Source organism: Ceratina calcarata, unplaced genomic scaffold, assembly GCF_001652005.2.
Source record: "Ceratina calcarata isolate Rehan_Ccalc_2016 unplaced genomic scaffold, ASM165200v1 scaffold321.2, whole genome shotgun sequence".
Classification (NCBI taxonomy): domain Eukaryota; kingdom Metazoa; phylum Arthropoda; class Insecta; order Hymenoptera; family Apidae; genus Ceratina; species Ceratina calcarata.
The window spans coordinates 206,392-221,190 of NW_017154760.1; the positions used below are offsets into that span (position 1 = coordinate 206,392).

The 14,799-nt window shown below is 37.6% G+C and overlaps 4 protein-coding genes across 14 annotated transcripts in view; 3 read left to right on the top strand and 1 right to left on the bottom strand.

Annotated features, from left to right (window-relative positions):
* The window catches only part of LOC108624605 (sex peptide receptor), an 18,441-nt gene extending 15,837 nt beyond the window's left edge, over positions 1-2,604 (top strand). Inside the window, exons 3-5 of the mRNA XM_018024004.2 lie at positions 421-529; positions 593-777; positions 888-2,604. Of these exons, the coding sequence (XP_017879493.1) occupies positions 421-529; positions 593-777; positions 888-1,296 (703 nt within the window). The 3' untranslated portion in view covers positions 1,297-2,604. The remainder of the gene's footprint in view (positions 1-420; positions 530-592; positions 778-887) is intronic.
* Positions 2,605-5,254: 2,650 nt separating this feature from the next.
* On the bottom strand, positions 5,255-9,952 carry BBS4 (Bardet-Biedl syndrome 4). 2 transcript variants are annotated; one of them, XM_018024125.2, is made up of 10 exons: positions 9,818-9,952; positions 9,453-9,595; positions 9,266-9,378; positions 8,968-9,062; positions 8,727-8,889; positions 8,148-8,301; positions 7,730-7,852; positions 6,335-6,506; positions 5,541-5,734; positions 5,255-5,475 (listed from the first exon to the last, which is right to left on the bottom strand). In XM_018024125.2, exons 1-10 carry the CDS (start codon positions 9,900-9,902, stop codon positions 5,374-5,376), a joined length of 1,344 nt encoding a protein of 447 aa, XP_017879614.1. In that variant the 5' UTR covers positions 9,903-9,952; the 3' UTR covers positions 5,255-5,373. The 2 variants fall into 2 exon arrangements, with proteins under 2 accessions (XP_017879614.1, XP_026669068.1); XM_026813267.1 differs by lacking the exon at positions 7,730-7,852.
* On the top strand, positions 6,529-14,793 carry LOC108624670 (solute carrier family 35 member F5). 4 transcript variants are annotated; one of them, XM_026813263.1, is made up of 10 exons: positions 9,545-10,780; positions 10,862-11,006; positions 11,333-11,540; positions 11,623-11,760; positions 11,832-11,888; positions 11,960-12,223; positions 12,294-12,476; positions 12,543-12,859; positions 12,926-13,171; positions 13,242-14,793. In XM_026813263.1, the coding sequence occupies exons 3-10, from the start codon at positions 11,379-11,381 to the stop codon at positions 13,309-13,311; spliced, it is 1,437 nt and encodes a 478-aa protein (XP_026669064.1). In that variant the 5' UTR covers positions 9,545-10,780; positions 10,862-11,006; positions 11,333-11,378; the 3' UTR covers positions 13,312-14,793. The 4 variants fall into 4 exon arrangements, with proteins under 4 accessions (XP_026669066.1, XP_026669064.1, XP_026669065.1 ...); XM_026813265.1 differs by lacking the exons at positions 9,545-10,780; positions 10,862-11,006 and adding an exon at positions 6,529-7,687; XM_026813264.1 differs by lacking the exon at positions 10,862-11,006.
* The window catches only part of LOC108624595 (uncharacterized), a 7,848-nt gene continuing 6,316 nt past the window's right edge, over positions 13,268-14,799 (top strand). For all 7 annotated transcript variants that reach the window (XM_026813249.1, XM_026813252.1, XM_026813253.1 and 4 more), the window contains exon 1: positions 13,268-13,355. The gene's annotated coding sequence lies outside the window, so the exon portion shown is untranslated. The remainder of the gene's footprint in view (positions 13,356-14,799) is intronic.

Here is a 14,799-nt window from a genome sequence, read left to right on the forward strand (position 1 = left end):
TTATGCATTATTATTTGTACATTTGCCCAAAAGCAGTCAAAATTAATTCCTTGGGCAATCTAGTATTAATTTTATTGAAAGTTTCGTGATTTTTTCGAATAATGTTCATTTAGGTGATAACTACCTAAAGCGAAACACAAAATTAAAGTTTAATCTCCATTCGATCAATCTGCCTTCACATGCCAACCTGTACAGTTTTATCGTTCGCAGAATAATTCCCTCTGCACAAGGAGAATATATAGAGGTGAATTGCAGTCAAACAATGATAAACTTGATCAAATGAAAAATGTATTGTTTGATAAAATTATTGTTAAAGAAATTGTGTTTCTACTAGCTGAGGCATATGAGAAATATGAATCCCAGAACAAACGCTTGTTATGAGAATACAAATGAAATGAAGTTCGAATTTCTGTTGTTAAGGTTTCCTCAGTACAATACTTGGTGCACGGCTTCGCGTTGCAGAACAGCTCTCTGGTGCAGCTTCGTGGCGTCAATCATCGCCTGCGCTCCCAGCTATGCCGTGTTCGGGGTAAGTGAATCTTGTTTATCCTCCATTCCCCAATCGAGCTCGTTCGTGTTATTTGCTCGTTAGATCATAAAACGAACGGTGAACGAGAACGGTACGCTGGAAATCGCGTACACAGTCGACGCAGATTACTCACAGCACAAGGATTTCTTGTACCAGCTGAATTTCTGGGTGCTGAGCGTCGTCGTGAAACTTCTCCCTTGCATAATTCTCACCGTAATCAGCTGCTGGCTGATCAAAGCTCTTTACAGGTAATATGTACCTCGAGCAATACGTATTTGAACCTTCGTTACTCGTCGGTTGCATGTCGACGTTTCGACGGAATTTCTATTTAGAAGAATCGAAATGAATCGTGTTCCAGAGCCAAGGGAAGGAAACAAGCGTTGAAGAGTTACAACCAATACACGAGCGGCGGTGTGGTCAACGGCCTGGTCGCGAGGAGACCGAGCAAGTCCGAGAAGAGAGCGGACAGAACGACCAAGATGCTCGTGGCCGTGCTGCTTTTATTTCTAGTCACCGAAATCCCTCAGGGTGTACTCGGCTTGTTGTCCGGCATTCTCGGCGATTGTTTCTTCCGTAACTGTTACCACAACTTCGGCGAGGTGATGGACATCCTCGCGTTGCTGAACGGCGCCATTAACTTCATCCTCTACTGCTCCATGTCTAGACAATTCCGCACCACTTTCGGGCAGCTGTTCAAGCCCAGGCTGATGAACAAGTGGCAGCCTGCCGTCCAACAGACCGACACCGTGCAGAGCACTTACGTATGATGCAGGCTGAAGGATCTAGAGACTACGCGTCTTTAGAGTCACGTCATGGCCAAACCGCAGATGTTTTTAATCCATTTCGCTGTTTAAGTGTTGCAGTATTCACGATTTGTCAATGGATGCAATAAAACTGCAGTCCATCGTTAATTTGGCTCGATCGACTGGATATCACAGGTCGTGTAAGCGAATCAACTATAAGCAGGTAGAGTACATGTGCAGATTAATACTAATAGATATGCGTTCACGGTATTCAGTTTTCATCAATCTCAATTGATAGATAATAAGCAATTTGTCAAATGTGTGTATTATATGTAAAAATATGTTTCGGCTTATATGTAAAAATATGCATCGTCGGCTTTGAAAATCGTGGATAAGAGGATTTTAGTTGGACCGCTGAAGCGAACGCCGAGGAACTTATCGAACTTCCGATCTAACTAATAAATTTCATATTGTCGATGCGAATGGCAGGTCTATTATAATGCTGAGAGCAAGCTTGATCCAACGTTCAAAGCTTGCACGACACTAAAAGAGAATTACAAGCGTACAAAGAGAATTGCATTTTGAATTTTTCGAAGTCACGAAGCAAAGCGATTTATTTAATGTAGTTTGAAACAATTCATTTCCGAACGTCAACTAACTTTAACCACGTTCGAAGCTGGTCCAAACGAAAATTTACGCAACACATTTTGGATTCCCGGTGAAGCAGGCATTAGCAAATGTGTCCGATAAATTATGCGGACAAACGTAGGTAGGTGCAACGTATCGATGTTACACGTTTAACGATGATCAATCTGTTACATATTTATCGTGCGTCATCCATTCGTAGCATGTACTCATAATATACATAACTTCAGTTATTAATTTACATAATTAATATGCCGCAAATTCGAAGTTCACAGTAATTAATACAGATCGTGAATCAAATTTAAATACGCGTAGCCAATTGAAAAATTCCCGGCTACTGCGTACGCGATGAATTTTTCATTGTCGAGTCCGGTCAATTATATTTACTGTGTAAATTTGCAAATTTATGCGAACAAACGACCATCCTTGTATTAATCAATTCATTTTTTAAACATAATCAGAAATTCTATTGATATTTTGATAAAATATAGCCATAATTAATCCTAAAATTAGTATCGAATAAACATAAATAGACCGGGCGCTCGTAACACAAAAAATGGAACAATTTTTTACAGTCTGCCATTGATAGGAGAAATATTTACAGCAGATAGATTTGTAGATATTGCATTGATGTTAATGCATACTTAAACATTAACTTTAGTTAGCAAAAAGAACGTAGTTTCTTGAAACAACTTTCAAACAGTCTGCCATTTATTTGAGCACAAGGCAAGATTGCGCAATCCATGAAAAGCTTATTGGCAGATGGTTTTCTCCAGTACAAGAATAAAGCGTACTTATGTTAGTTAGCAATTAAATCGTATAAGAACAATCGTCTAAGAACAATATTTTACAATCTGCCAAGCTCAATTTAGGCTAATGTTAGCGTAAAGTTGACGAAATTTCACAAGGCAGACTGTTTGAAAGTTGTTTCAAGAAACTACGTTCTCTTTACTAACTAAAGTTAATGTTTAAGTATGCATTAACACGTAACGAAGATTTTTAAGTACATCTATCTACAGCTTGTGGCTGTAAATATTTCCCCTATCAATGGCAGACTGTAAAAAATTGTTCTATTTTTTGTGTTACGATCGCCCGGACACGTCCACCTGGTCCAATCAGGAGGAGAAACAATGGCTAATCGGCGATCAAAGTGGCCCGAAATGTTCATAGGACCGGCTAATTGCCGGGAAGGAATTGGAGCATTAAATCGATTTTGAACGGTGTGTATTGGCCGGTATAATCAAAACCGTGGTGCAAACAACGTTACAACCGTGGTGGTTACATAATTATGAAAATGATTCGATTTTCCTGTTTTATGAATATTCAAGACGGAAAAGTGTGTAGGAAAAAAGTCTCACTGAAAACACATCATACGACGTAGTTCCTCTATTTTCATCGAATCTTGCGACTTTCCTGTCAGAAGTTGATAAATCTTCTTCTCATCGAAACTGGTCTTCTTGGCTTTCATATAATGCCTGTTTCGTGTCAATTTCCTATCTCCTTGTACGAAGGCAAATATCGTTAGAAGTTGCTTCACTTCAAAAAATGGATCATCCCATGCGCTGATATTATTATTCAGTCTGTGTGAGTCTGATCCTGAACTTGCCGGAGTTAAACGCGGCTTGATCGCGGCTTTGTAGCTGCTCACGAGATAATTTTTTCCCTCGTGCAATAATCTTCTTCCGGTGACTTGAAATTCAAGTATAAAAGATTGCGAGGGGTTCGAGGTCGCGGGAGGACATATTGATTTTCCAGTAAAATCGTCTCTGCATCGTTTGCACCTTTTTGTAATTGAATTATCTGGTCGAGTAGCTCCACGCTCGAGCACCCTTTCAATTAATTATCTTCCTCGAAGTCGACTGGCCGTGTCATCTTTCCGCGAATGAGACTGAAATTCTTCTGACGTTCTCGATCAGTTAAATTTTTAATTAAGGATGTATTGGCTATACAGTCAATCCCAAAAGTTTATGTACTTTGAAAAACGCATTCCCTATAATTAAAAATAATGCATTCTTCTTCTAATTTCGATATTTAATGAGTTAAGTATGTTTATTTGGCATTTTATTGATGTTGACAAAATCCGACCATTCGACCGCCACCGTAGAAACGGCGAACTTTTGGAAAAAAATTTCGTTTTCCCTTAATAACTTCTAAACTGTACGTCCTACGAGAAAATTGCATAGAACCTTTCTTGTAGAGGGCGACGAGATCTACAATTTCCGTATACAAGTTTTTCGTTAGCGTCAATAATGTACGAGTAATTTGCAAAAAACGAAAAAACAGTTTTTTGCAAATTACTCGTTAATTATTGATGCTAGCGAAAAATTTGTACATCGAAATTGTAGATCTCGTCGTCCTCTACAAGAATGGTCGTATAAATGTTCCCCTAAGTCCACCCGTTTGGAAGTTATGGGCAAAAAACGAAAATTTCGCGAAATCTGAAGGGAAAAATATCGGAAAAATATCGGAAAAATATCGGAAAAATAAAGAAAATCTTTTTTTTCAAAATATCGAAAAATGCTTCAAGTAAAAGTTGTAGATGATACTATTACTTATGAAAAATTTGAAATCACTATAATTTTAGATTTTTAATAGTAATAAGGATCTATAATAACAAATTCAACACGCCAGCATTGTTTAAGTATATGTATAGCCTATATGTACATCCTTAAGCAATCCTTTCGAATTCAATTAGTAGCCTCAACATATTTACATCTCGAAAGAGTTCAGCATTTAAGAAATTGCTGAAGTACAGTACAATGGCAGATAATAAATATCGAGAAAGAAGTTGCAGTCTTTAATCAAAACGTAGCCTCGGTTACGCCCTGTGTCGCGAGTGATAGATGGTTCAGAGAAAACTGAGACGACTCGTCTCGCGTAGTACGCGATCAATTTGCCAGGAATATTTAATTAGATCGCTCTTGCGCTTGTTCTCAGAGTAAAAAGAACAGGACGTAACAATCGAAAGTGAAAATAAATGCGATTCGATGATCCTCGGGATCACGCATGATGTTTGTTGAATATGTTCCTGATAGATCGGCTAATCCTTGACACTTTTGAAACCCAATGGGAAAGTATGAGTTAATGTACAACGAGGAAAACTTAAATGAGAAAACTGTATCTCCTTGACACGTGCCGAGTTGGACGAGCAAGGCTTTGTACTTGATACAGAGTTTCATACATATGTAATGTATGTACATATTTAAACAATAGGGACATCCGGTCTGTTACGTAGATATTACTAAATATCCACGGAATAGTAAATAAATAAGGAGGAGAAATTAAAACGGAATACACAAACACTTCCGTGCAGGGATGTATAATAAATAGAGAAAGATTCAGGAAGAATGTCGCGAGTATTATAAATTGATGAGAACGTCGTCACACTCCTTTATTATCCCCAATTCAATACACACTCGCAGAAACAACAAAATCCTTTATTTTTCAAACTAAATTTCAAACTTCGTCCGAGCTCAATATCCTAGTTTCCCCTTCCGGTTTTCCAGCTGCCTTGTCCTGTTCGAGTTTCACCGACAGTTTCTTCGCCATCTGCGTTATCTGTCGCAGCAAGTAACCAGAGTGAGAGAAAAGTAGATTGGTTCCCGTTCCCCATCGAGACTTGCCTGGACATCCACATCGATCACGGCTGCGATATCGTTTAACGCCGTTAAAAATTCAGCCGCCGAGTTCCCATCGCCGACAGCTTCTAGCACAACGGCATAATTAATTAATACCAACGGATCTTGCGGGGCGAGGGCGTGAGCCTTTTGCAACACCTTTTCCGCACCTACCAGGTCGTCCAAACGCTTCAGAGCGACTATAAGAATTTCAGACACGATCGAAAAACAAAGAAGCTTTCATTTAATAATATTAGTTCAGTGCTCTTTGGTCGGTATACAAATGTTATTTTTATTCACGTGAACCCACAAATATTTCTGTGCTTTCTGGGACGTACTTTTCATGCAAATTTATTTCCGGGAAATGTTTTCGACGTTTCCTGATCGAGGCATGCGATATTCATCCTTAACACGGAATTTTTCACGATTCCGGTCTAAATAGCCAATTTGATTTAATCATGTTATATTATTAAAAACTTTAATAATAGTACATATCAATAATCAAGAATCTTAAAAAATGTTTCTTTTTTTTAAAAAAACATGTTACAAATTATCTCGTGGTTGGTTTATGTAACAGAAACCTCTTCGCGGAAGCTAACTATAAGATAATTCGTGCACAGACACAAATATGGCAAGTAATGAAGGGATGAGAAAATTCGTAGTAGGCGTCCTGGATAAGAAAGCAACCTACGAGATATCTCGTAGTTAGTAGTTAACGTATTAAGGACGCTTGATTTTATTGGTCCCCCCCAAATCGATTCCAGTAAAAGAAATGTTGTCAGAAAAAATATGAAGCTTACGACCGAGCAGCAGATACGGCATGAAGTTTTTCGGGTCAGCGCTGACCGCGGCGCACAAATAAATTGCGGCCGAGGCTGGCTGCCCGGTGCTGAGAAAGACCATGCCTAAATTGTAGGCGGGCAGAAATGCCATCGGATTTAGATAGTGCGCTCTCTTCAAACAGCTAATTGCCTGCAATTAATTATTATGATGATAATTAGAGCGTTAAACCGATGTGTCTGATAATTATGCTGGCACAATAATAACGAGGGGTGGCAGGTGCTATGCGGGTGGATCACAAAGACATATGATAATCATATCATTGCGCGACCAATAACGACCAAATTGGATTATAGAAAATATGCACTTTAAATCGTCTCGATTAATCGATTCGGCGTGTGGCTAATAAAAACTTCTTGAAACGCGTGACTTCGCTCGCTGTTCTTTTTTCTTTCTTTAATAACCCTTAATAGACCTCGATCTTCTTATCGACGACGAAATAACTAAAGCCGAGCTTTAGACGTAATCCACTTAAGTAAAGAGACTCTCGCTAACAAGAGGCGTCACGTCCGCGGATTAACCAACTTTCTGGATGCGATAATAATTAGATCAAAATTTTCGACGTTGCATTTATGAAAATATTCCATGACTCTCAGAAAAATAATGAACTAATTGGAAAGAGAAGGGCTTTCGTCAAAGTACTTTGAAGGGATGGTTGCTTGCGCAGAATATTTGGTCTGATTCCTAAGAAAACTTCCCTCTGAAGGAAATAAAAACGGTTTTTCCACCTTTGTTGTTCTCCGATCGTCAAGGTAATCATACGACAATAGTCTATTTTTCTCATTCAGAGCAAAAAGATAGTTTTAAATATGTATGTCCGGCTCGAACCTGCCTCTTTCGTTTCTCTTCTTATTCTATCTAAAGTTTAAAAAAGATCGTAAGAGAATTAAATTCTAACACGCTTTCACGATTGTAAACCAAGTTTCGTGCTTGACAAGCCACGTGATTGATGTTCAGATTTTCTTCGATACATCACACGGTTCTGTCTCTTAATCGAGTTCTCCCAAGACGCAAGTGTGTCATTCTCCGTGCGTGCACTAGCTGCTTCAATGAGCTTTAAATTGATTATACTCATTGAGTCCGACAGCGTGCATGGACTCGCAACTAGCTAGCAATTTATCGTGTTCTCATGAAAAGTGTAGACTAATTTCTGTAGCGTACCACGAAGTGCATCGTAAATTGTGCATCACCCAAGTGCGACGTATGTCCTACCTCTTAAATTGTTCTTCAGCTTTTCGACGCACTCGATAATGAGCTAAGCGCGCTAACAGCCAAACCGTGTCAACAGCTAAGCGCATTATGTCAACGTGCAGGTAATCATGCGAAAGATTTCAATTTCCGATTAACTAACTCACGGCTACAAATTTCTGCTTCCCGTAAAAACACATTCCCACGTTGTTCCACAAGGCGTACGATTCCGGTATCGATTGCGCGGCTACCTTGTATTTCGACAGTGCCACGTCGTACTCTTGGTGATTCTGAAAACCACGCGTCGCGGTAACCGAATTCCGAAAACGATGTGCGCATTCTAATTAAATTCCCCGAAGTCTAGGCGCGTTTCACATTACATGTATTCCACGGGACGTTGTTTCGCATTTTATAACAATCTAATTTATGCTTGCTGGATTCATAAAAATATATGACGAGAAGAATTCTTTTGCTTTCGTCGTTATGTTTTCATTTCATATGAAACTTTAATATGAAGAAACGAAAAGCAAATTGTCCTTCCTTGGATACAAAGATTAAATATCCTATTTTGCATGCTTCACTTACCTGAATTATATAAGCTATCGGTAGAATTGCCTCCGTGCAATTTGGATAATGAGCTAGCACGGTCCCGAATTGTTGAAACGCTTGTTGAACATCACCAGTTTTAAGATAAAGGAGTCCCAATTCCGTTGCGGCTTCCAGACTCTCAGGGTTTCCGCTGAAAGAACAGGGAAATGAGATAAAACACAGAGAACTCTGCAAGTAATAAGGCTTGCGTCGATGAGCAAAAGAATTTAAATTAGAATATCTTCGTTTAACATAACTAACAAGATTTTTAGCTATGAAAATTGCAGACGCTGAGTCGACGATTCAAATCTGAGAGATAATTCTTAAGCATTCGCGGTAAATAAATATAGAAACACGTCAGCGTTATTCGATAAGACAAGAGAATACAACGATAAACGAGCTGAAAAATTGTTCCCTCGTTTTATCCCTGTTTATTCTGCAGCTGCAGTTATAAGTGGAACGTAATACCTGCTCGAAAATGTATCGTAAACAAGAAATTAAATATGCACGAGGGAATAATCTCGAAGCTGAATACCAAGAATACGTTTAAATAATATCTGCGTATACGCGTAGTACCTAAGAGCTGCCGTGTAAGCGTTCTGGGCTTCTGCAACGTGATCCTCGAGGAGACAAACTTTCGCGAGGACGATGTACGGAAATTCGTTTTTCGTCAACTCGATCGACTTCCTTAAATGCATCTTCGCTTCGTACAACTGATTCAGTTTCAAACAACATTCACCTTGAACGATCATATTATCTCGTGAAGATCGATTGAAAAGCTCGAAGCGATAGTACACCCTTCTGTTTTGATAATTACCGAGGTTCAGATAAATTTCCCAGTCCGGTACATTCGATAGCTTCTCGGCTTCCAGGTACGCATCGACAGCACGTTTGTGGCTTCCCATTATCATGCTATCGAATAACATCGAATTGGGACGAAATTAGAAACTGCGAAGTGTTCTACGTTCTCGAAAAACTTAAAAACTCGAACGACGAACAGATCTATGGATCGATCAGAACCGAAAAAGCTTTCGTAGATCTTTTGATTGATCAAATCAATCTGATTTCTGTTCTCATTGATGACGCAACTGATTGTGAGATATTTATTTGCTTACAAGGATTTGGCTATTTGCTTCACGTTGTTAACGTTTGTCGAGTTGATGTTATAGGCGATTTGGAAATAATTTAATGAATCCTGAATCTTCCCCTCCCTCCTCAGTATCAAGCCCTTGAAAATATGAAAATTGACGTATCCCTTGTTCACGAATCACGACCGAATTCCCACGTTCATTCATTACTTACTATTAAATAATTCGCGTATTCGTTGTGCCCGTTCGATCGTTTCAATTCCTGGTCGATCAAAATTTTACACGTCTTGTACTCGTGTCGCGTGTAATGCCGATGCAGCAACCAATTGTTATTCTCTATCGCCGGTATTTCCGGAGCTGACAACGATAACAATGACAAATGTAGACCGAACTCGTAAAAAATAATTACTCCTATTCCACGATTCGAATTTAATTGACAAGAAGCACGTATTGCTTCATTATACGAATTCAACTTTTATAACTTTTTAATTCATTAATGAACTACGATTTTTACAAGAATTTTAGTCTAATATATGATAATATTTTTTAATTAAAGCTATACGAGATAAAGACAAGAACCTTTTTTTCCCTTGTCATTCGACAATCGTTGCTGCACGGCCGTCTGTTGCCGAATTCTACCGTTACTGATGACATTGTTAGACATTATTAAAATAATCTAACAAAAGCGAAACGAAACACGGAACAATAACGAAACCGAACAGTCACACGGAATCTACTTGTTGTTACTGTTATTCGTCATGGCAACCCGTTCTTAAGCCACCTTTACATCGAAGGAAATTTTAAAATAATAATTGTATGTATGGTAAAGATAATTGTACTAAATGTATACGCAACGGAACATTTAACATATGTAATTTTTAATATGGGACACATGAATAAAAGGTCGTTTATGTACAAACAATTTCTTTCCCGCTTTTCTATCTCTTTTTTACGAACGTCTCTCCCCCCTTTTTTATCTGTTTCCTGCTGTATTCTTTTTTATTAATTAGCATCGGAAATTAATGTCCACGTAAAGAAACGTTCAACTGCCTTCGCTTCTATATAATTTCGCGAACACAAAAGATGTCCCTTTGTTACTCTACAAAAAAGGAAAGAAGAATAACAGACAACAAATATTTTTGTTAATGAAATAAACCGCGTAGATAAATAGATAAGAAAGTATGAGCAACTGAATGACTAATGATCGAAAAAGCGTGCCCTTTATTAGACGCGTAGCGCCACCAGAGTGATAGCAAAATTTACAGAACGTCATCAGCGGATCAACATGATTACGGGCAATCGTTCGGACGCGATAACGAGACAGAATTACTGAGGCGTTAGAACGATTTAGTTGGAAAACTCGCGTGGAGTAATCATCGTTAAGGAAATTGGTAGTAGAGAACTGAATAACAAGGTGCGAAAGGTGTCACCTAAGTGTACGATTGGAGAGCTCGAGGTGCTCGATCATTTCAAAATGTAGGGGACTCACAGGAGCATAAATCAGTGATCAGTGCCGAAAAATCAAGGGTTGCCTTTAATCGTGTGAGTCGACTTTGTGTTATAATTTTACATGGACACGATAGAACACTCGTCGTTTAATTATACTGGAATTTTTATACATAGGTTATCCTATCCTGTACGATCATCTCTATATACTTGCCGCACGTCCACCTGTTATAACTCATAGATTTAGTAAACACTTTGTTTAAATAAATATACCCTTCACCATCTTTCATTCCCAAATGACAAACGAACTTGTATTACTGAGGTAAGACAATTAAATTAGTGAAACCTTGAACATTGTTTTTTTCTACCTCATTTCCTCCTTTGTTTCTTGTTCCCATTCTGTCGCTTTCCTACCACGTACAAAACACGACAATTATAATGCAAATGGCATATAGACTTTGTACATTTATTCAGTTACTACTTATTACTGTGTTAAGTACACTGCTTATGCTTCTAATCAACTGATAATTAATTGAAAGTGTGAACTGTAATAATTTCCTCATCAAATTATTTGAAGAATTAAAGCAACATACGTATTATCTAGTTGGACAGATGGATCACTTGTGATTGTCGTTTGTACTTTTACAGTGATCAATGATGTTGTAAACAGTAATAAAAAGTTATTGACTGGATCATGAGCTGTTCGGTTGAATTGAGACAGCGCAGGCAACAGGGGATAGCGGAGGATCCTCATAAACTAGCAGCGATGATGAACAAGTCTCAAAGACTAGTATTAGGGCTGTTGGTTCTGTTGCTAGTCGATATAATTTGGGTCTCTAGTTCGGAACTTACCAAAGTAAGAAACGCTGCTAATTTCCATATGAGAATAGGTGTAATCTAATTTAGATCCAATAATATACATGGCTTTTACATTTCAGTATATTTACAGAGAAGCTGCTTTTGAAAAGCCATTTTTTACTACATACGTAAAGACGTCAATGTTCACATTTTATTTGCTCGGTTTGTGCTTCTGGCCTCCATGGAGAGATCAGTGCAATAAACCAGCAACATACATGGTACATTTATAATAATTCATTTTAACGACGTACTCATTCCTCTCACTTACACCACGACTACTTTTTTCCAGTTCATAGATCCGAATATAGAGGATGACAATTTCTATTCAGAAGCCAATACAAGTTTGGTAAGTAGAACTGATTCTTGTTTCTCTATTGATCGTTCGAATGTACTGATACTAAGAAAGATTTGATGCAGAGCGACCCAACATTTGTTCCAATAAAAACACCAGATCACTGTGATCGTTCCTCAGGAACAGAAAGCGATGATTCGTCGATAAGATCAGTAAGATTCAGTAAATTAGCGGAGGTTCGTCATATGTCAGAGAGCGATGCCACTGAAGCATTATTGGCAAGACTCAGCTATCAAGCAAGCTTGAGAGCTGGAGAGCATGCGAGAAGACAAGCCAACAAGTTCTCTGTCCAGAAAGTAGCGAAAATCGCACTTATGTTCTGTCTACTTGTAGGTATCGTCTTAAGATATGAACGATGTGTTTGCTACTGATCCACATGTAATGCATTTTACATTGCAGTGGTTTATGGCCAATTATACTTATCAAATATCATTAGTTAAAACCGAAGCAGGGGTTGTAACTGTATTGACGTCGACCTCGAGCTTATTCACTCTATTCCTTGCTGCCTTTTTCCCCAGCAATGGAGGAGACAAGTTTACATTGTCTAAACTAATTGCTGTGACTATCAGCATTCTTGGACTAGTATGTAAAATTATTGATGACCTTTCGTGCAAAAACTCGTTTTGATCAACTTCCTTTTACTTTCAGGTTCTAGTAGGTCTTTCAGATTTAAGTATAGAAACTAATAGGATACCTACAGGCATAATATTGGCCCTAGTTAGCGCATTTTTCTATGCAGCGTATATTGTATTTCTAAAGAGAAAGGTGGATCACGAAGATAAAATGGATATTCCAATGTTCTTTGGATTTGTTGGACTGTTTAACTTGACACTTCTGTGGCCACTGTTTTTTATTCTGCATTATGGTCATTGGGAAGAATTCGAATGGCCAGATACCCATCAGTGGACATTTTTAATCATCAATGGTCTGATTGGTACAGTTCTAAGCGAAGTACTCTGGTTATGGTAACGTTTCATTTATTATATAATTTGTCATCTGGACGTCATTTTTCTATGATTATCTATTTACAGGGGTTGTTTCCTAACGTCATCCCTAATAGCAACATTGGCAGTGAGTTTACTTATGCCAATGTCAATGATAGCAGATGTTTTATTAAAAAAAGTCCAGTACCCTTGCATTTTCTACCTGGGAACCGTCCCAATGTTGTTAGCATTTTTAACTGTGTCTCTCCTGTTCTACTATGATAATTGGGATCCAGTCATGGATTTGATAAAAAGGGTTTACATTTGGATTTGTAGGAGAAATAGATCGATAAGGTACGAAAGTCACAAGAGTAAACGTTTGTACATAGAGTTCGTTGAAAAAACCGTGCACTATTGATTTTAGAATACCGGATCTCGAGGCGGAGCAAACGGAATCGCTAATAGGAATAAACAGTGGCGAACACGAAGCTTAACTCGACAATAACTCGAGCGAAATAATGTAATAAATCTGTTTTACGTATGTATATTTCTACACTTAACGAATGCTTCGCCGATGCGCATAAAACAATATCAATGTACCTTATATGTTTATCCGACATTGATGCTGCCTTTCGCAAACGGATTCTGTAATGTAAACTGATCGGTACTGATAGGTACACCTATAATTTAATTACTGAGGCATTACACAAGCAATTATGAGTATTCTACAATAGATATCATCTTCTTTCTATGATAAATGTGTTAATCTGTCGTTTTGCCATACAAATTAAGCTTCATTCATCCACGCAGTAGAATATCATAATACTGCCAGACAATAATTGCACATTGTTCAATGCGTATTTGGGAAGAAATCAGTAGAAAGTAATTTTCGTTTGTATTCTTCGAAGGGCTTACAGTGTTTTCTTATTTTTATCGGAATTCTTAAAAGAATGTGATTTGAGTTTAAAAAAGTCTGAGAAACAAATAAGTACTTATATATATCATTCTTTTTAAAGTGATTATATTCATCGTTATTAATATCGCTTTATGTAAAGTATTATTTTTTTTAAGATTGCTTTCGAAATGTATAAGAGCTTAATTTATATTTCGTTATGTATTAACCGAACTTGTATGTTAATTGTTATGTAAATAACTGATTTGTTGAACGTCGTGTACTTATTCCGAATGGTGTATGCCATATATAAATTTTAAGACAACGTCACTGGGATATACTTGCGCAATTTTAACGATGTAAGACCGTAACAGTGAAATTATATATTTAGATTTCGGACCAATCTCAAATTCGATAATACTAACAAACGCGACGGCCAGAGAAAAATTAAAGCTCATTCATCGATGCATTTTGTGGCATGCAATTTTTATATCCGATACGCGTGATAACTGTATCATCTTCACTTAAATCTAGTCAAAATAACTGTACTGATACATTCCTCTGTTTAACTGTATGTCTTACATGCAACACATCCACGATCAACTTATTTATTCATCGGGCGTGTACATATAATATACTTTTCTAAACCGGTCATTTAGTTTACGTAATGTACATAAAACAATATTAATAACTTTTATTTTGATAGACGATGCGCACAACTACGTTTCATCATCACGTATAAAAATCAAACGATGTCTATCAAACTGTGTCTCAAATTCCAAATTGCACGGTACGCGTATACACGTAACATGGAATCACGTTTCCATCACGTTTCAATCAATATGTACCGTGAACATTTTATAAGCGAAACCGTTAAGAGATCATTCTATAAGTATATAATACTAGCTTGATATATTGTGATATAATTACTATGGTGCGCAAATATAATTTAGTCTAACATGAATCAAGCTTTAAAGGAAACCAATAATGTAGATTGTATACTTAATTGTTCCTGAATCTACTACAGTTGTACATTTGTTGTACATACGGTATTTTAATATTAAGATTAGAATGATATACACATCGCATA